This window comes from Microtus pennsylvanicus, chromosome 3, assembly GCF_037038515.1.
Source record: "Microtus pennsylvanicus isolate mMicPen1 chromosome 3, mMicPen1.hap1, whole genome shotgun sequence".
NCBI lineage: Eukaryota > Metazoa > Chordata > Mammalia > Rodentia > Cricetidae > Microtus > Microtus pennsylvanicus.
The window spans coordinates 62056288-62076439 of NC_134581.1; the positions used below are offsets into that span (position 1 = coordinate 62056288).

General features: G+C 44.2%; 1 protein-coding gene across 1 annotated transcript in view; it reads left to right on the forward strand.

The window, feature by feature from the left end:
• The window catches only part of Rec114 (REC114 meiotic recombination protein), an 89515-nt gene that overhangs the window by 27190 nt on the left and 42173 nt on the right, over positions 1-20152 (forward strand). Inside the window, exon 2 of the mRNA XM_075967772.1 lies at positions 1097-1186. Within this exon, the coding sequence (XP_075823887.1) occupies positions 1097-1186 (90 nt within the window). The remainder of the gene's footprint in view (positions 1-1096; positions 1187-20152) is intronic.

Genomic DNA, 20152 nt, shown 5'->3' on the forward strand with positions numbered 1-20152 from the left:
AATAAGCAGGGCTCATAGGGGCTCCCAGACACTGGTGGGACTACGTGGACCCTGTATGTCTGAGCTAGGTCTTCTACACAACACATTATGGCTATGTAGCTTGGTGTTCCTGCGGGACTCCTGACAGAGTAGGGATGTCTCTGACTCTTTTGCTGTGCTTGGGACCCTTTCCTCCACTGGGTTGCCTCATCCGGCCTTGAGGCCTGGTTTTTTTTGTTTTTTTTTTAAAGGGAAACAGGAGGAGTGGGTCTAGGAGAGAGGGGAGGGGAGGTAGGGAGGAGTACTGGGAGGAATGAGGGGAGAAGAAACTGGTCAGGATGTAATGTATGAGAGCCAAAATAAAAATAAAAAAAAATTAAAAAAAGACTGAAAAGGCTATGGAGAACACGCTGGTAAGCAGCATCCCTTCATGGCGTCATGTCCTGCTTCCAGGTGCCTGCCCTAAGTTCCCTGATGATGAGCAATGCTTTGAAATGTAAACCAAATAAACCCTTTCCTCCTCAGGCATGATCTTTTGCTTGTTTGATTTTTGTTTCTTGGTGGTGTTGGGGTTTTTTTGTTGTTGTTGTTGTTTTTGTGTTTTTGTTTAGAGCGAGAACAAAAAGAACATAAAGTTGGGTGGGTAGGGAGATGGGAGAGATTTGGGTGGAGCTGAAGGAAAGGAAAGTGTGATCCTCATATATTGTATGAGAAGATGATGGCATAGTCGTAGAGTGGTGTTCTAGACTAATGAAAATGTGTCTGTGTCTACCCACACCCATGTCCCTGTGTGCACACGCAGCAACACGGATGTAGCCAGATATAAAAACCATGTGAACTGGGGCTCAAGATGGCTCAGTGGTTAAGAGCACTCACTGCTGTACTAGAGGACCCTGGACCCACATCCCAGCATCTGCGTCGAGTGGCTCAGTGGTTAAGAGCACTCACTGCTGTACTAGAGGACCCTGGTCCCACATCCCAGCATCTGCATTGGGTGGCTCAGTGGTTAAGAGCACTCACTGCTGTACTAGAGGACCCTGGTCCCACATCCCAGCATCTGCGTCGGTCAGATGACTTCACAGTTGCCTGTAACTCACATTTTTCTCTCTTCTTCAAGGTGTTTGAATCCAGTGAAGAAGCTGGGGCTCTCGTTCTCACCGTCGTTGTATCGGGTCATTTCTTCATTTCCCAAGGACAGACACTCCTGGTAGGTTACAGTGCTTGATAGTCCAGTCCGCACTTTTGTCTCCATGTTTGTAGCTTCATGTCATTTTTTTGTGCCTTCAGGCTTCTTCGGTCTTACTGAAACTCACTAAGTCCCGCCAACCAAAGATCTTCTAGTGTGTTTTAACAGTGGGATATTCAGAAGCATACTGATTGCTCCCTACCTTGAAGGAGTTCTGGATCTAGTGATCAAAGTAGATCAAAGGACTTTGGTTAACTAGTATGATAAAGGATTTGTAATTGGAAAGGTTGGTAGAAGACAAGCTAACTTGTAGAGAAGACTGTGTGGAGTCTTTTCCAATAGAGAAGAAACCAGAGTCAGACAGCGGAAAGAGAGCAAAGCGTGCTATAATTAGTTTACAGGATGGTGGCTTTCTAAAGAAGCCTTGTCCTTTCTACTCTGAGGATGGATGCATTCTAGGAAATGGTAAAATAAAGACATAAACAGTGCCACATGCGTGTGATTCCTGTGTTCAGGAGGCAGAGGCAGGAGAATTACTGTAGGTTGGAGCACAGCCTGAAGCTGGTCTACATCGTTAGAGACCAGTGAGAGCAAAGAGAGGGAGGGAAATCACCCAGTCTCTTATCACTCTGCTGGGAAGTTCAGGTCCTGTGTAGTATAAACAGTATGAATAAAGAGAAGGTAACTTTTTTTCTGATTTTTCAAGACAGGGTTTCTCTGTGTAACAGCCCTAGCTGTCCTGGAACTAGCTCTGTAGACCAGACTGGCCTCAAACTCACAGAGATCCTCTGCCTCCCGAGTGCTGGGAATTAAAGGCGTGCACTGCCACAACAATGCAAATCTAACCAAAGAAACAGTCTTAGAAAAAGAAGGTTATGTGAGACTATTACATTATTTTGTGGGCATAGTGTCTATATAGATGTCATAAATTCATATCACAAATATTTACATGGATATAATTTATTCATTTAACAAATATTATTCAGCAGTTTACTTTTTTGTTGTTGTTGGAAGCTGGAAATATCAGAGCACACAGCATGGGCAAAATCCCATCCTTGTGGAGTATCAATCACTCTAGTAAGGAGAAACACAATAAGCAAGCAGGTCAAGTGTAAGTAAAGACCTTAACTTGTGCATACTTCCTTCCAGGTTCTGTTATAATACAATGGTAGGATCCCACATGTGTGTGTTAGTATGGTTCACTTTTTCCGCTTTCGTGAAATACGGTGTCATCAGTGAGCGTGAGGAGCTCTGCAAAGCTAGCTTTGCGTTCTTGGCGCCTTGAAAAGTAGCAGCCTGTGTAGCTCTACCTGCACGCGATTGGCTCTGCAGCTGCTGTGAAGACACCTGGCTAGTTCTTCCTGTCAGTCATGGCTCTTCTGAATGCTGGTGTCAATGCAGCGTGATTTCCTCAGCTGCAGGGCACCACCTCATGCTTGCTGTCTGTTCATCTGTCATTTCACAGGGCTTGTTAAAATCTTTCTGTCATAGACGAAGTGATTTTTTTTCTTTTTCACCGGAGTTACAAAACCAAGCTTCCCAAATCCAAAACAACCCCTGCTAGGAGATGTACGAGGAGCTCTAGCCCTGCAATGATTCGACGCAGGGTACAGTACTGCGTGATTTCAATCGTATTTTTAATTCCTCCGTGTTCTTTTTCAAAGTTGTTTTGACTGTGTGGTTATTTGCATTTCCATGTGAATTTTGGATTGAGCTTTCCCACCAGAAAGCCTGCTGGGTTTGTTCAGAGCTACTTTCAATCTGTAAATCAATTTGGGAAGAATTTACTAGCTGCTGTCGAGTGAGCCCGTGAGCACTTTTTAACTCTCCATTTATTTATATCTTCCTTAATTTCTCGCAGCAGGGACTTATAATAGCTAGAGATTCCGTGCGCATAACCGTGCATAGTGTGTGTGTGTGTGTGTGTGTGTGTGTGTGTGTGTGTGTGTGTGTGTGTTGAAAATTGCTAATCAGCTGGCTGGGGGTGTATTCTATGGGAATACAAATCTTGCACAAATAAAAAGCCCTTCCTTTGTTATCACCCAGTATTTGGTGGCAGCAAGTAGGAGCCGCTTACAGGTAGGAGCAGCAGGAGCGGATGGCGCCCTCTAGTGCTGGAGCTCTTGTGTAGGTCTCTGGTACTGGTACCCTTAGTCCCGGGCAAGTGTTAGAGCTTTGTGAAGGCTCTGGAAGCTTTAGGCAGTGGCTTCTGGACCTAGGAACTGGGATTCTGCTGCTGCTCCCACTACCCACGACAGCTCGTGGCCTTGAGGGCTCACCTCTGATGTCGCTGGCCACGTAACTGTCTTTTCTACTTCTTGTGCAGCGTGACTGCCAACCACTCTGGCATTACAGCTGCCTCTGCGCAGTCACAGCTGCTACTTCTTTTTGTCCTACTACCTCAGCCTTTTCAGAAAAGTAGGCAAGAAAGACCACTTAGAGAAGATTCTTGAACCTAAAATTGCGTAAGGTAGCAAGGGAGGCTGTCTGCCAGCCAGCTCACCAAGATGGCTGAACAGCTTGTTTTGCAGCAGTTACAGAGTCCCTGTGCAGGGCCACTGGGAGAGGTGCTCCACCTCTGACTTGGGTGGAAATTATTACATGCTAGGACCTGGGCAAGATTATTAAAACAGCCATGGCTGGGCTGCACCCTCAGAAGCTAGAAGCAGGCAGCTGTGATTTTCATGTAGCTTCCTCAAGGCATTCTTGAAATGCTCGAAATGACTGGCTCTGGAATAAAGAGTGGATTGACCTGTCCTGCTGGAGCGTGATTTCTGATTGGTCTTAATAATAATTGGTCTTAAGACCTAATATCTGGAGTCAGATATTAGGGGTAAAAGCTGAATGATCAGAGAAACAGAGCAGCCAACCACTAGTTCTTACCTCTACGAGATCCTCAGACCAAATGGGGTCTCCTGTCCCTACAAGTCCTCAGACTGAATGCCCTGAGCTTCTGTCTCCTCAAGCCTTATTTTCCTCTCTCCACCCAGCCATATCCCTTCCTGTCTCCACCTCCCTAGTGTTGGGGTTATAGACGTTGTGACTCCCAAGTACTGGAATTAAAGGTGTGAGCCATGACCACCAGACTCTGTTTCTCTCTAAGACTGGATCAATCGAGGGTAGCCCAGGGTGGCGTGGATCTCACAGAGATCCCTCTGACTCTGCTGGGATTGAAGGTGTGTGCCACCACTGCCTGGCCCCTATAGCTAACTAGTGACTCGCTCCACTCTCTGATCCTCAGGCAAGCTTTATTTACTATAGCACAAACAAAATATCACCAGTCGGCTCCACTGACAGTCCTTTTCTCCAAGGAAGCTGGAGCAGCAAGAAAACCAATAGCTTGCAATGGGTTTACTTATTTTCAGGGAAGAAACATTTCTAACTTATTGTTAAACATTAATACTGGTTTTTACAGTGTTTAACCGTGTGTCTGACAATGTCTAACCTGTCCGGTGTCTCAGGAAGAGACATGGGTCCCACTCATATCTCAACCTGTTCTCTGGGCCTCAGAAGATGACTTCATGGGCAAAAGCCCTTGCTACGAAAGCAAGAGGACCTGAGCCAGTTCTCCAGCACCATATAAAAGCAGGCATGCCTGTGTGCTGTAAGCCCAGAATTGGCGGGTGGAGATTGGCAGAGCCCATCACTGGCTAACCAGCTAGCCTTGCTGAAATGATGAGATTCAGGGTTAGTGAGAGACCTGTTTCAAAAAAATAAAATTAGAGAGTAATGGAGGTGTGCACGTGCATGTGCAAATACGCACTAACATACATAAAGATGTGTTCTCTTAGCAGATTGTGAGCATCTAACTGGTCGCCATGCTATAGAACCTCTACAGGTTCTTACCTGTATAGAACCTGACTCTACCTACTCTCTGCTTCTGAGAACCCAGTCTTTCGTCTGCTTGCTTTTATTTTTTTTTCCACTCTTAGCTCAGGCTGGACTTGGACTGATAATGTTGCTTTCTTCAGTCTGACAGCAAGAGCCACTGTTTAAATTCAACCTTTTAAGATTCTGCTTTATAGGGCTAAAGAGATGTGTAGTGATCGTTTGTGTTTTAACGATCTTGCCTGAAGATCAGAGTGCAGTTATAAACCACTAGCCTCCCGGGAGTGATGGGACACACCTTTAATCCGCCTCACTAGGGAGGCAGAGTCAGAGGGATCTCTGTGATTTCAAGGCCACCCTGGGCTACACTAGACTGATCAAGTCTCAAAGAGAAACAGAGCCAGATGGTGGTGGCTCACACCTTTAATCCCAGTACATGGGAGTCACACACCTTTAATCCCAGCATTTAGGAGGAAGAGACAGGAAAGGGGTATGGCTGAATAGAGAGAGGGATATAAGGTGGGAGGAGACAAGAGGTCTACATAGTGACTTCTAAGACAACTATAGCTACACAGAGAGACCCTGTCTCAATAAACAAAAATAATAAACTATTCAGTTCTTATTGAAGTCAATCTTTATGATGGAAGTATTTGACTTTCAAAATTACATATGTGTGTAATAAGTGTGGTAAAGCTAAGAATATTTGAATAAAATATTTAAAGAATATTTTACTCCTTAAGGAATAATTTTTGTCACTTTATTGATAGTATTTTTACATATCTACAGAATAAAAACATAACATAGCAAACACATTAGATTATAATATATTTAAGTTGTAATTTTATGGTCATTGATACTAGGTTTATACACCCTCTGCCTTCTTACTAACTGAATTGCTTTAGAATTTTAGAATTTTTCTCATAAAAAGTAGGGACAGGGCATCTGTGGAAATTTTTGGTCACATTTGTCTTAGGATGAAATCTAGTTGTTGGCATGAATGGAAATGTATGGTATTTATTGTGTGGTTGAATAAAAATGGCCCCTTAGGTCTGTAGGGAGTGGCGCTGCTAGAGGTGTGGCCTTGGGAGTAGGTGTGGCTTCGTTGGAGGAGGTCTGGCATGAGGGGGTGGGCTTTGAGGTCTCAGAAGCTCAAGCCCGACAAGGGTGTCACTGTTAGTTCTGCTACTGCCTGTGGATTCAGATGTAGAACTCTCCAGCACCTCTCCAGCACCATGTCTGCCTGCATGCCGCCATGCTTCCTGCTATGACAATAATCTACCGGGGCCATTCTATCGTCATCTATGCCAAAGGGTTGCTATAGCAAGAAGACTAACATCTTAGCCCTGTTTTCATTCCACCTTACACTTGGCCTCAGATGGATTCCACCTCCAGGCTTGGCTTTCAGACAGATTCTCTCTTGGCTATTTGGAGCCTTAATATTTTTTTCTAATTGTGATAACTATACATAAAATTTACTGTCTTAACTATTTTTACACGTATCTGTCAGTGACAGCAAATACACCATACTGTGCAGCCATCACCACCGTCCATCTCCAGAACTCTCCACTTTGCAGAATTTCAATTCCGAACCCATTAGTCACTTCCCCTCCCTGCCCCTCACTGTGGTGTGTGCCCTGTACTTTCTGTCTGTGAATTTGATTACTCAAGGTTATTTCATATAAGTAGAATCATACATTTTTGTCCTCTTGAGAGGACTTATTTCACTTCAGTCTTTAAGGTCCGTCCATGTTGTAGCGTGTGTCATATTCCTTTCCTTAGAAGGCTGGATAAGGCTCCATTGTGTATACACATTCATCTGTCTGGACATTGGGTTGTTTCCACCTTCTGCCTATCGTGAGCAATGCTTGCTGCAGACATGTGGACACGCTCTCTGCAACTCTGCTCTCTGTTGGTGTAGGAGCACACACTCATAAGAACTGCCGAAGGCGGTGCTTAATCCTGACCGTCAGTGTGATTGGATTGAAAGACACGTAGGAGCTTAATAAAGCATGCTCTCCTGTGTCTGTTGGCATTGCCAAAGTCACTACATCATGAGAGCTCTGGCCTTCATAAGGGCTCACATCAATGACCTAAGTCATTGGTGGTTTAAATTTTTGAATAGCTATTGGGAGCTATGGCACTGTGGGAAGTAGGGCTTGGTTGGAGGAAGCAGGTTACTGGACGTGTGCCTTTTAAGGATAGAACTTATCCAAAAACCCCAGGCCGCTGTGGATCAAAACTGAGCTGCATCGGAATGGATCTTTCGTGTGTTAATTTTTCCCTCAGGTACTTTCGGCACAGCAGCATTCTAACACACTAAATCACGTGGTGATTCTGTGTTGAACTTTTTAAAGATCTGTCCACACGTGTATGTGCAGAAACACAGACACACCCAGAGAATTAGCGCTTTGTTCTTAGGTCTCTTCCGTCTGTCTACTCTCGCAGCATGGACAAAGTGTATATTGACTGAGCACCAAGAGCCTTTTATACTGGAGAGACTTGTAAATGTGGCGCTCTGGAAACAGAGCTCTGTGCGTTGCTGTGTACTTTCCCAGACACGCTTAAGTAAAAAGCTTGTCCCTGCTGCCCACTTCACCTCTGTCTGCTCAGTCCTGCATGGCTTCTCCCTGCCTGGTGCAGAGTCTCTTCAGTGGGCTATCATCTTGTCCTGCATCACAAACCCATGTGTTTAAAAAGTAGGGTATGGGAGCTGGAGAGATGGCTCAGTGGTTAAGAGCATTGCCTGCTCTTCCAAAGGTCCTGAGTTCAATTTCCAGCAACCACATGGTGGCTCACAACCATCTGTAATGAGGTCTGGTGCCCTCTTCTGGCCTGCAGACACACACAGACAGAATATTGTATACATAATAAATAAATAAACATTTTTTAAAAAAAAGTAGGGTATGGGACCAGAGTGAAGGTATCACCTGTTGCTCTTACAGAGGACTTGGGTTCAGTTCCCAGCACCCACATGGTGCCTCACAATCATTCATAACTCCGGCTTCAGAGACTCTTGACGTCCTCCTCTGACCTCTGTGGATACCACGTACATACACAGTGCACATCCAACAGGCAAGACACTCACACACAAGAAAAAATGAATCTAAAATAAATAAATAAATGGGATAAGTTGCGACTTCTTTGGGCTGTTTCTCCAAATTTAAAAACACACTGTGTTCATTGCCCTCTTCACCTCTGAAACTGTGAAGCCTGAGTCTCAAGCCAACACTCTGGCCGGTGGGAAATCACTTCCCGAGGCCTTGGCCACTGCTTCCAGCCACTCCTTCTATTCCAGTTAGCTCTGACCCACCTTGTTTGTCTTCGCTTAAGTGAAATCTGTTTTCAACTTAGAGATGAAATAGTTTTGGGGCAATTTTAATTCTGCTTGCTTGGGAAACCCGACTCATCCTAGAACTGATGGAATTTATGGCGTTTTGTTTTCAGCTCCTTTCTACATTTCCCTCCCAGTGCTAATGTTCTTCAAAAAGAAATCGATGTCTCTGTTTACCGTCAAGAACTATTATGTTCCTATTTGAGTGAGCCCTGTGGCCATCAAATGCTGTTTTAATTCAATTAGTTTTTTTTTTAAATCCTCCTGTCTCTGTCTGAGACTTTTCTAAAGAAGGAAGATTTAGCACAAATTTTTGGAATTAAGTTATTCACACAGTCCAGTCATAGTGGAGGGGTATAATCTGTGAACTCAAGGAGAATTCACTAATTCACTCATCTCCAGCACCCAGCTGTCCTCAGACCACAGTCTCTCATGTGCCTGCCTAGCACGCCTTCCAAACTGGTGATGAAGATGGTGGCTTTGCTGGTGGCACTCCCTGATGCTGACTGTGGCGTTTTGGGGTAGAAGAAGAAAGTACACTCAGTGCCCTGGAATTGGGATTAAGTTCCTTTTTCAGTTCAAGCAGCTGTCTCGGAAGTGAGGTGACTGCCTGGTTGAACGTGTCTTGTTATTGATTTTACTTTACGGTGAGCCACCTTTTGTTTGCCCTCTTCTCCTGTGGGTGGGTATTTGGAATATTTCTAATTTGGGACAATTATGAATAAAGCCACTGAGAACATTTATATGCAAATTCTCGTGTGTTACCTTAATTTCTTTTGGGTAACCCCTAAGTGTAGGGTTACCAGATCAAATATGAAATGAGTGTTTGACTGAACTGTTTCTAAAGGGATTGGAGGATTTTGCGCTCTCACCAGGCATGCTTGCTTAAATGATAGTGTCTGCTGCCCGTGCCACGCCATTGTGGTTTAATTCTCTTCCCCTGGATGGCTGATGAAGCACAGTGTTCACGGGGATGCTGGCTAGCCTTACTAATTCCGTCTCCCAGTTGGTGACAGCTGCATCTCTGTGGCTCTTAAGCGAAGAGTAGCTTTCCTAGTGTTTGTACTTTATGTGCAGTGGCTAGTACAGGACTCGGCTGTGTCTGAGTTGGCACCCTCGATGGGGCTCGTCTAAGTTGATGTATGCAGTTGACTCTGTATTCTGACTCTGTCACAGTGTTGGCCCTTTCCGTTGCTGGGGATTGGGTAATCACTAGTCTTTAACTATCAAGTAACACTATTATAAACGTTTCAGCATGTGTCTTTGGTTATGTGTTGTTTTCTTGATACTAACCAGGCTGACTCTAGAGTGAAATGGCTGCCCTATCGATCCTAGCAAATACTCAGGACAGTTGTTGAAATGCTGATGTGGGCTGAGCTGGCTCTCAGGTAAAATCACTAACCAAGTTCTAACCTGGAACCTACATAAAAAGCTGGATGTGAGGACTTTAGAGATTTCCCAGTGGTTAAGCGCACTAACTGATCTTGCAAAGAGCCAGGGTTTGATTCCCAGCACCCACATGGCAGCTCACAACTGTCTATAACTCCAGTTCCAGGGAATCTGATGCCCTCATCTGACCTCTGTGAGCACACAGTGCACACACATACACGCAGGCAAAATACCCGTAAAGAATAAAATGGGGTGAGAGAAGCTGGATTACACATCTGTAATCCCAGCACTCCTTTAGCAAGATAGGAGGCAAAGAGGACAATCGGCCCCGAAGCTTGCTGGCCAACTAGCCTGTAATACACAGTGATGTGGCAGCAGAAACCACAAAGGACTTTGCCACAGCAAGGTGAAAGGTGAAGACCAACTCCTAAAAGTCATCTTCCATCCCCCACGTGAATGCTGTGGTACACACACACACACACACACACACACACACTACACACACACAAGTAACAAGTAAAAATTTTAAAGAATACTGAGGGCAGGCCAGCAGGTGTGAGCATCCTTTGAGATGCGTGGATCTGGCAAACTCCAGGGTCACCATCTGCCAAGGTGGTGGACGTACTTGTTTTCAGTGTTGGTAGATACTGCTGCAGAACCTCCCCAAGTATTGTGCCTAGTGTACTTTCCTGTGAGTCACGGGGAGAGTTCTCCATATTCTTGGCAATCCATCCCTGAAAGTTTCTGTTTTCAGTTTAGCCATTTTGGTAGCTATGTTGTGGTTCCTCCTTATGGCTGTGATTTTTATCTTAGCCAAATAGTAAGGCCTCTGTTGTTGGAATCTGGCTTGTCCCCACCAAAGCACACATTGAGACTTGGTCCTCAGTGCTGCAGAGTCATGAGGTAGACCTGAAACAGATATTTAATAGAAGCTACTTATACTAAAAAGTATTGACTCTTCACTTGGATCCACAAGGAGAAAGTAAGGCTGAGAGCCTGACATTTCTGCTTCTCTTCTACCTGTTTGCCTACACAGAGAGAGGCCTGTTGGTCACTATGGAGTTTTTTTTTTTTTTATCAAACTGATCTCATTCCTCTTAAGTACCGAAGAGGCTCAGGGACAAGGTGTTACTTTAAACCTATCAAAGTCACCTTGGACTCCAAGAACAGTAGAACATCCCAGATGAGGACAGTTGTCCATGATGAGGAGGCTGCACCCAGGTATTGAAGCTGTCTCCTGAGGGGCCCAAGTGCTTAGGACTTCTTCAGATCGCCCTGCAGAGCCAGACAGAGGTGATGTCCCGCTAGATCACACTTGGACAGCTCGACTCCTTCCCCCAGTCCTACTGTTTAAACTAAACCCCATGTCACTACGGTAGGGATAGATCCCGCTGGATCCTCGGGATTTGTACCTCTTTCCAGCATGGCTATATGGAATATATCTCCTGTCTGCTTTTCACACACACAGTGCCAAAGAGTTGGCATACTGGGGACGGTGACTGAGCCTGGCTTAGTCTGGCTTCTGGAGCCCAGGCTTTCACCTTGAAAACTTTAGGTACAGAGCATCAGGGAAGGTGTTCAGGTCTTGCGGTAGAACTCCAGTTGATGGATTAATGCCCTCCCGGATTAGTTGCTCTCGCAGGGAGTATCAGTTCCCACAGGTGTGATTGTAAAGCGAGTGTGACCTCCTCACGTTTCTGCCACAGAGCGAAACCAAGAAAATCCCAGCCCCCGCCCTTGTGCTCCCCAGCATCTGTCGTGTGTCCACACAGACTTCTGCTCATGTGCACTACTGATCTCAGCTGTCCTGTTATAACCACAGAAGACAGACCAGGATGGGAGCGGACAAACACTTCTGATGTCGATAGACCATCAAAATACACTTTTTGTGTGAAATCTTCCAGTAATATTTCTATCAGGTTATGTTTGTTACAGTTTTTACTTCTGCTAGTTTTTTTTCCCTAATTCTCCCAGCTCTGCATTTCTCTGTTCTCAGCTAGCCTTACTCTGTTGCTCAAGATCTGATGTGCTTCCGTGGCTTTAAAAAGCTGTCACTTTAGCAGGTTAGCCCAGTGGTAAGAGTAAGGGCCAAGCAGACACAAGGCCCTGGATTTGGTCCTCAGCACTGGAAGAAGAAATAAAATGACAAAGCGTGACTGTTATGTTTCCTCTTCCGCTTCTGCTGCAGACTCTCAGTGCAGACCCACAATGGTTCTGCATTTTCCTCTCCTCCTCTTTGTGCTCTTGCGTACAGCTCTTTTCTCTCCCCGTTCCTCCTTTCACCTCATCCATCATAGCTAGAGAAACCTGTGGGCAAGTTCATCAGCAGTAACCTCACTGCCCTTAGACACTAAGAGATTTTCCTTTCAAATATTACAAAAGAGACTTTTCTAATATACATTTATGTTCCTCCCCAGCCCAAATCCTCTGAAGAATGGACTGAGAGCCTGACATAGCAGAGAACTTTGTCTTATTCCTTCTGAAAAGAATATTTTCCAACAATGAAGCCAGCTGCACGCTGTAGATCTTTATCCATGTTTCGTGTCTGCCCATTGTTTCTAGCATAGGCTTATTTTGTTCAAGACAGGGTTTATCTGTGTAGTCTTGGCTGTCCTGGATCTCTCTTTGTAGACCAGGCTGGCCTCTTAACTCAGAGATCTGCCTGCCTCTGCCTCCGGAGTGTGGGGATCAGAGGTGTGCACCCAGCTGCATAGACTCTTTCTTGATATCTTGGATTCTGAACATCCTAGGACACAATTGTATCAAGTGTTCATGACAGACAGTGACACTACAGGTAACTGTCATTGCAAATGGGGAGCTCCTTACTTTTCCCATGCCCCTTCCCTAGCTCTTCTTACCAGTGTCCCTGCCAGCATCTCCTCACATTACCTTCTCACTGGACTCCCTTCCCCAAGACCAAGTCACTAGTCAACTCTGGACATCTTTTCTGTATCTAGCTTTATCTTACCATGACTTCCATAACTTCTTCAGCAGTTCTGTCACATGAAAGACTTCGGTTCCTAGCACTGATGTCATTTTTCCTATTTTACATTTGTTTTAGCATATTAATTTTGTTAGGAGAAATACCATCTAAGGTGCCTTTTTGCCCTGTGCTGTAGTGTGTGTGTGTGTGTCTGTCTGTCTGTCTGTCTGTCTGTCTCAATTGGCAGGCCAGCAAGCTCCAGAAATCAGTCTTCACCTTCACCTACTACAGTTAAAGGCACTGCTCTGTAGTGATATTTTATTTGTATTTTAATAAATAAAGCTTGCCTGAGACCATAATGCAAAACTAAGCCTCTAAAAGTCAGGGAGAGGTGGTACACACCTTTAATCCCCAGGACTCAGGAGACAGAGGCAGACAGAACTCTGTGAGTTCAAGGCTACCCTGGGCTACACAAGGTAGATCCAGGAACAGATCCAGGTGGTGGTGGCTTACACCTTTAATCCCAGTGTTTGGGAGTCACACACCTTTAATCCCAGCACTAGGGAGGTGGAGCCAGGAGCCATATGGCAGGGCAGAGACAGGAACTCACTGGAGTGTGGAGTCTGAGGATTCATGGAGACAGGATCTCGCCCTTTCAGTTTGAAGATTTGGTCGAGGTAAAAGGTCTCTCCAGTGGTTGTCTGCTTTGCTTTTCTGATCTTCAGTTTGAACACCAATATTCGTCTCTGGATTTTTATTATTCATGCTACATTCCTCTGTGCCTAACTTTTACCTGGGGCTGGAGATCCAAAGCAAACTCCCAATCTCATGCCGCATGGCAAACATCTTACTGACTGGTCTAATTCCCCCACCCTTTAAGATTTAAATAGTTTCTCCATTTTCCCCCCCTTTTCCCTTTTAACTAAAATACCTTTTGCTCATCTGCGTAGTTGCATGTGCACACTCACGCGTTTGTATGTGTGGAGGCCAAAGGACCACCTCAAGTGTCATTCCTCAGGAGTCATCCGTCAGGACCTCCCGCTGGCCGACTGGTAAACCAGGCAGGTAGCTGTCCTTCCCTTCCCCAGCCCCAGGATTCAGATTATGCTGTCTCACCCCTCTTTGTTTTTTATGTGAGGCCAAGGGACAAGCTGGTGTCCCATGTCTGTGCAGCAATCACTACCAACTGTGCTGTCTCCCTCGTCCTTAAAATCACTTTAAGTATTCATTTTCCCATTGTAGGGTAACAGTTAAAAGTTGTACAACTTTCTGTGAGGCATAGTAACTCATGGTATCTTAGATGACTTGTTAATTTAAATGGGCAATCTAGTGTGAGTGGGCTAGAGTATGTATATGATCAAATATAAATCAAGAACATTTATGGGGATGTAAATAATCCCCGTAATCAGGATACGGAGGCACTCTAATTGGGTAGCTGAATGCTGATCTTTGACCCACACCTTGCTTTGCTAAGTGTTCTGTGGAAAGAAAGTGTCTATATCTAGCTTCACTGATGGGTAATGGCTCAGGGCCTTATCTCCACACTCTACTTTAAAAACCGTGGTTGCGTGTTCTGTAGCACTCACGTCTTGACCTTTGTGTGTACTTCTGGTTCTCCTTTTCTTAGGGACTACAGTTTTTTATACTTTGTGTTTAGTGTGAAAATCTTAAGAATGGGAAGACACTGATATTGGCTGTTTCATTTCTTTTTGTCTCCCTAAAATGAGTTGTAACTTTGCGATGCTGCTTTAGAAGCAGGTGGTTCTGACACTTGACGTTCCTCTTCCTTTTTCACCTACTGCTATACTGGAGTCAAACATCCTTGCCAATGTTTGTGTCTTTATTTTAGAGCTCTTACTTAGTTTACTGGGTTTGTGGCTTGTACAGAAAACTGCCTCTTTTGAGGCTACATTCTATTTGATTTGTATGTTTCCTGAAGTTTGCAGTAGCCTGTCACTTACTAGTCATCGTTCCATTTATATCGTAATTCAAAACAAAACATCCTAAATATCAGAGCTTTAAAGATGACGTTAACCGTGGGGCTGATGGTTCTGTGGTAAGAGCACTTGATGCTCTTGCAGAGGACCCAAGTGTGGTTCCTAGAACCTGTGTCCTGCTGTCACTCCAGCTCTCGGGGATCTCACGTCCTTTTTCAAATACCTGCAGTCACATGCACAGGCCACGTACAGACGCATATGCTACACGTAATTAAAAATAAAATACATCTTTTAAAAATGTTTTCAAAGATTGGTTGCTTAAGAGAGTAAAACATAGGTTTTCTATGACGCCTGGCAAATGCATTCCTCTGTGTAATCTCTAAGAATCTTAGGAAACTTGCTTGTATGGACTACTAAAAGCAGCATTATTCCCAGGACTTGTATTGTTCCTATTCCTATTCATAATAGGCAAAAGAAAAGGCAACCTAATAACCACCAATTGATGAATGCAAACAAAATATGATTTATTCATACATATAATTTTTCAGCCAAAGAACAAAGTGCTAACAAACTTTTGTATCTTGAAAAAAAATATGTCACACAAAACAAACAAGCCCAACACTGCATGCTGTGTCGTTCTGTTTCTATGAAATGTCCAGAATACACAAATCCACTGAAACACCATCAATTACTGGTTGCTAGTAGCTGGAAAGAGACGTGGACTGGGAATGGCCATTAATGGAGTGATAATTTAATGTTCTGGAACTGGAAGTCTGATGATTTCAATGATTTGTGAATATACTAAATAATATTAAATAGTATGCTTTAAAATAAAATGTATATACAATAAAAAATAAATAAAAATGTTTTCATGTTTTTCATACTGTTTTTGACTATAACAGCATAATTCTTGGATTAATTTATGCCCTTTTCATTCTTATCAAATTAGATGGCATGAGAAGTTTATTTTATAGTACCCTGGCAGGGTTCTAGAGACCTGCTTCTATTAGCATTTGGGATCGTTTTGTATTTTTAAAAAAACCCACATTTTTAAATCGGAGTCTCACCTCCCATAGCATTCAACTGTGCATCGGGTCCAGCAGGATTAGTTTTATCTGGATTATCTTAAAATAGTGAAGCGTGATATTGTAGGAAAGCTGTCTGAGGTGGCTAAGATTGATCTAGAATTGAGAGGAGCCTCTGGGCATACCTGTGAAATGATTAGGTGAGGTTAACTGAAGTGGGAAGTTCACCTTGGCTGTGGGTGGCAGAATACGCAGGTGCTGCCCATGGTAACTAATCCACAGACGTCGCTCAGAGCTAAGCATTGCTTCATTATCTGTTGTCAGGTTTAGGATCTGAGTAGCATTGGGTATCAGATGATCCATGGAGTGAGTACATTGACGTGATGTTCATGCACATATGCACTCATTTCATTTTTATGGTCCCTTCGGCTCTCCCAGTCCGTGACAGTTGCTTGGTCTTTGCTTTTTGTGACCTTGACACCTTCAAAGAGCCCTGTCCAGGTGTGCTGTTGAAAGCCTCTGAATAGGAAAGAGCTGCTCAGCCTTTTCTGGTTCCTCATCTCAGGTACTGGACGCCTTGTTGGTGCCACTGACCTTGGTCACTTAGCTAAGGTGGCATCTAGTATCTCCCATTCTATAGCCGTTTGATCTCCCATCACAGTTAGTATCTTCTGAGGAGGAAATCTGCGAGATACAAATCTTATTTTCCCACCTTTCATTTCGTTTATTTATTTGGTGGTGGTGATATGTGTGCATATGTGTCACTTGTGTGTGACTGTGTCATCGTGCACATGTGGAGATCAGAGACCGGCTTTTGAGAGTGGCTTCTCTCCGTCCATGACGGGTCGTGGGGACTGAACTCAGGTCGTCAGGCTTGCTCGGCGAGCACTTTGCCTGCTGAGCCATCTCACAGCCTTCTCAATATTCTCTTGCTCACTAATTTTAGCATCCATTGATTTTTTTTTTTCGGCCTATAGAAGTTTTGTTTTGCTGCCTTGACAAATTGTCTTCTGTTCCTGTTAATTATTTTTATATTTTAAAAATCAAGATTCTGCTGGAATAAAGGTCTGAATTCCTTCTGTATCCATTTACTTGATGTGAGCATAGACTCATAGTCTCTTTGCCAGTTCAGTTTATCCTTCGTTGTAATTGTTTGACCCTAATACCATGTTATGAATGGAAATAGCAAAGTTCTGAACTTCTCATATGTCATGAAATTCAACTTTAGGCAAAATATTGAGCTGTTCTCTGTTGTATCGGTGGTGCTACTTGTATGGTAGAATTTTAAGGAATAAATGTCACACAACAGTAATTAATACTGCTGATGTTCTGTCACTGATCATCCGTGAGTGAACAGAGAGTTGAGTCTCCTCAGGCCCAGACGTCAAATCCTCTGAGATGTCCAGTCTTCTCTGAGTGAGCTTGAGACACGGGGTTCAGTTTCGCTTTTGATTTGTTTAGGACTTCATGTTTTCTTGTCTTTGGCTGTTGACTTAGCTGCTGTGTGGTGTTCAGCTGAGCCCTACCCCTCCACCCTGTTACATCTGTGACTGGACAGAGAACAGAGCCTCTCCAGGCCTTCCGTATGCTTTCACACGGGGGCTGTACGGCTGTTTCTGTGTGTCAGCCTGACACAAGCTAGAGTCATCATAGAGGAAGGAGTCTCAGCTGAGGAAATGTCCCCGTGAGATCCAGCTCTAAGGCATTTTCTCAGTTAGTGAGCAATAGAGGAGGGCACAACCCACGGTGGGTGGTCCTGGGTTCTATAAGAATGCAGGCTGAGCAAGCCATATGAAGCAAGCCAGTAAGCAGCAGCCCTCCATGGCCTCTGCATCAGCTCCTGCCTCCAGGGTTCCTGCTCTGCTTGAGTTCCTGTTATGACTTCCTCCAATAGCGGACTATGATCTAGAATTGTAAGCCAAATAAACTCTTTCCTCCCCAACTTGCTTTCTGGTCATGGGATTTGGGTGCAGCAATAGAAACCCTGACTAAGAGAGAGGGCCAAGATGAAAGGAGAACCAGATGTAAAGGCAGAAGGAAGCCCGAGTCACAACGATAGAGCGCACACATCCTTATGTTTTACTGTAAATGTCTGTCTGCATTCCCAAGACTGCCATGTAGCTATCAATTTCTTTGAATGTTAATTTTGAAAACTCCCTTATTTCATATAAAAACAAATTGCCGAACCAAATGTGGCTTATGAAAATACAGTTTTTAAAAATCTGTCTTGTGGATGATGTGCTGTATGTGCGTGTGAATATATGTATGTGTGCATGCAGGGGCTTGGTGCATATGCAGGAAACCAGAGGCTGATGTCAGGGGTCTTCCCTCATCTCTCCCCACCTTGTCTTTGAGACAGGGCCCCTTACTTTAGGGCTCATGTGTTTGGCGAGGCTGACTGGCAAGGAGCTTCTGTGATTGATGCACACCTCCACACTCAGTGTTTGAACTCTTGATGCTTGCTTGGGAGACCCTTCACTGAGCCATATCCTAGGCCCCCAAACGTGACTGGCCCTGCCTCTTAAACAGGCATGCTTTATTAAGGATTTGTGAAGCACACAAAGCCATATGGTGTTGTGAATGTTTTCATTCTTTGCATTTTTTTTTCCAGTTTGGCTCGAGAGCCTTTTAGGTACCTGTGACAACACTGTAGAAGTCCTTGATGTGACTTTTTCTCATTAAGTTTCTGAATCAATACACACAACCTTGTGACTAAGATCATTTGTGTCTCCATCCTGTTTGCTGTAGATAGTTAGAGGATCTATTGAACACTAAATTTGTAATTTAAGTTGGGTTGTTTTCTTCTTCTGCCTGTCTTTGGCGAAGAAGGTTTTATTTCTTCCTGCCACAACAATCAGGCAAAAAATAGTCGCTTAAGCTGCTAAGTAGGTCGACCTGCCTGAGCACCAGGGGTGGCAAATCCTAACGTTTCCCCGACCTCAGCAGTTGTCAGTGATGAGACAGGAACCTCAAATATCCAAGGAGAGTAAATGAGTCTCTACCTTGTTCAACATTTCTAACTGAAGAAACAGCTTTCACACTGTAGTGTGGATTTTTAAAAATTTTCATGTTGATAAATATGACCAAATAAAGGCATGAAACCAGTGTGTGAAAAGAAAAAAACCCAAGAGATCACAGGAAATTATTATATGAATGGATATGGGCTATTTTGTTCCCTAATACAGTAAAGGATTAGAAAGTCATTTGCCTCGATGTTGGATGTGTGTATAAAAGCTAAGAGAAGGCTCTCAAGCTGTTACAAGGGAGCCGTTGTGCGCTAGTAATCTTGAGGATAGATGTCCCTGGTGAGGATTTGTCAAATCCTCTGAGATATCCAGTCTGCAGGAAATGCTCCGAGAGAGCTTGAGATGCGGGGTTCAGTTTAGCTTTTGGTTTATTTGGGACTGCATGCTTTCTTGTCTTTGGGCTGTTGACTTATCCGCTGTGTGGTGCTCAGGTGAGCCTCACCCCTCCACCCCATCCACCACATCACTGGTCTGCCAGGTACCTAAACTCTCATGTGACAACAGCAGGTGCGTGGGTACTTTCATGAAACCACTAGGAGGTGTTTACACTGCTGAACTAATTAAGATGAATTTTTATTCACTTGGGCTCGACAAATTATGAAGGACAAGCATTATGAAGAACATTTTTGATTGCTGTGAAGTCCAGTGAATATTCTACAAAACAAAATTGAGTATCTATGCACCAAAACTTGGTTTTTCTATTTAATGTCTAATATATAGCTTTTCTTGCTAAATCTTCTAGTTTGGTTGACAAAGAACAACATAGTTTTTAATTAATCATATTGAAACTAAGTGTTTGTGACACTGGCTGTCCCCTCATCTCCATTACCAATAGCGCAGTTTAGGCCCTCACTGTGTCCTGTCCAGGCCACGGCAATGACTGTCCTCTGGTCGCTTCCCTAGTCTCTAGCCTCGTGTGTACTGATGTCCGAGTAACCACTGGAAAATGCAAGTATGATCAGATCATGTTCGTGCTTACCCTTTCTTTCGTGGCTTCCAGTTGCTGTAGGACAAGGCGTGGAGGGAGGGCCCTCTGTGGCCTGATGCTCTTTGCACCAGTCTAAACCCTGCCTCCTCCCAGTGGGGCGCGAGGCTCCCCAGAAACTGCAAGTCGCCTTCTCATCTTTGCTTCCAGTGTTTCTCTGCCTGGCACTCTATTGTATTGCTGATAGCTTCTTTAAGACACAATTTAATGTCTAAAAAACCTTTTTTATCAAAGTTCTCTCAAGCGTACACAGGAATATAGATAGCAATATAATGACCCCTTATGAACTCCTCACCCAGTTGCTAAGTCTCAACATTTTTAGCAAATCTTTCAACTGGACTTTTTTCTTCTTCAAATTAGCCTTCAATTGAAGGCTTCACTAAGCAGACCCACCCCCTTGCGGTGTTATCCTTAGCACCATGCCAGTCCTCTTCTTGGATGCCATGGGTCACTTAGCTGTCCGCTTCTCTGGGTTGTAAGTGCTGTAACAGAATGCTTTCTCCTGGCCTTCTCTGTACCTGACACGGACAGTGTGTCTAATAA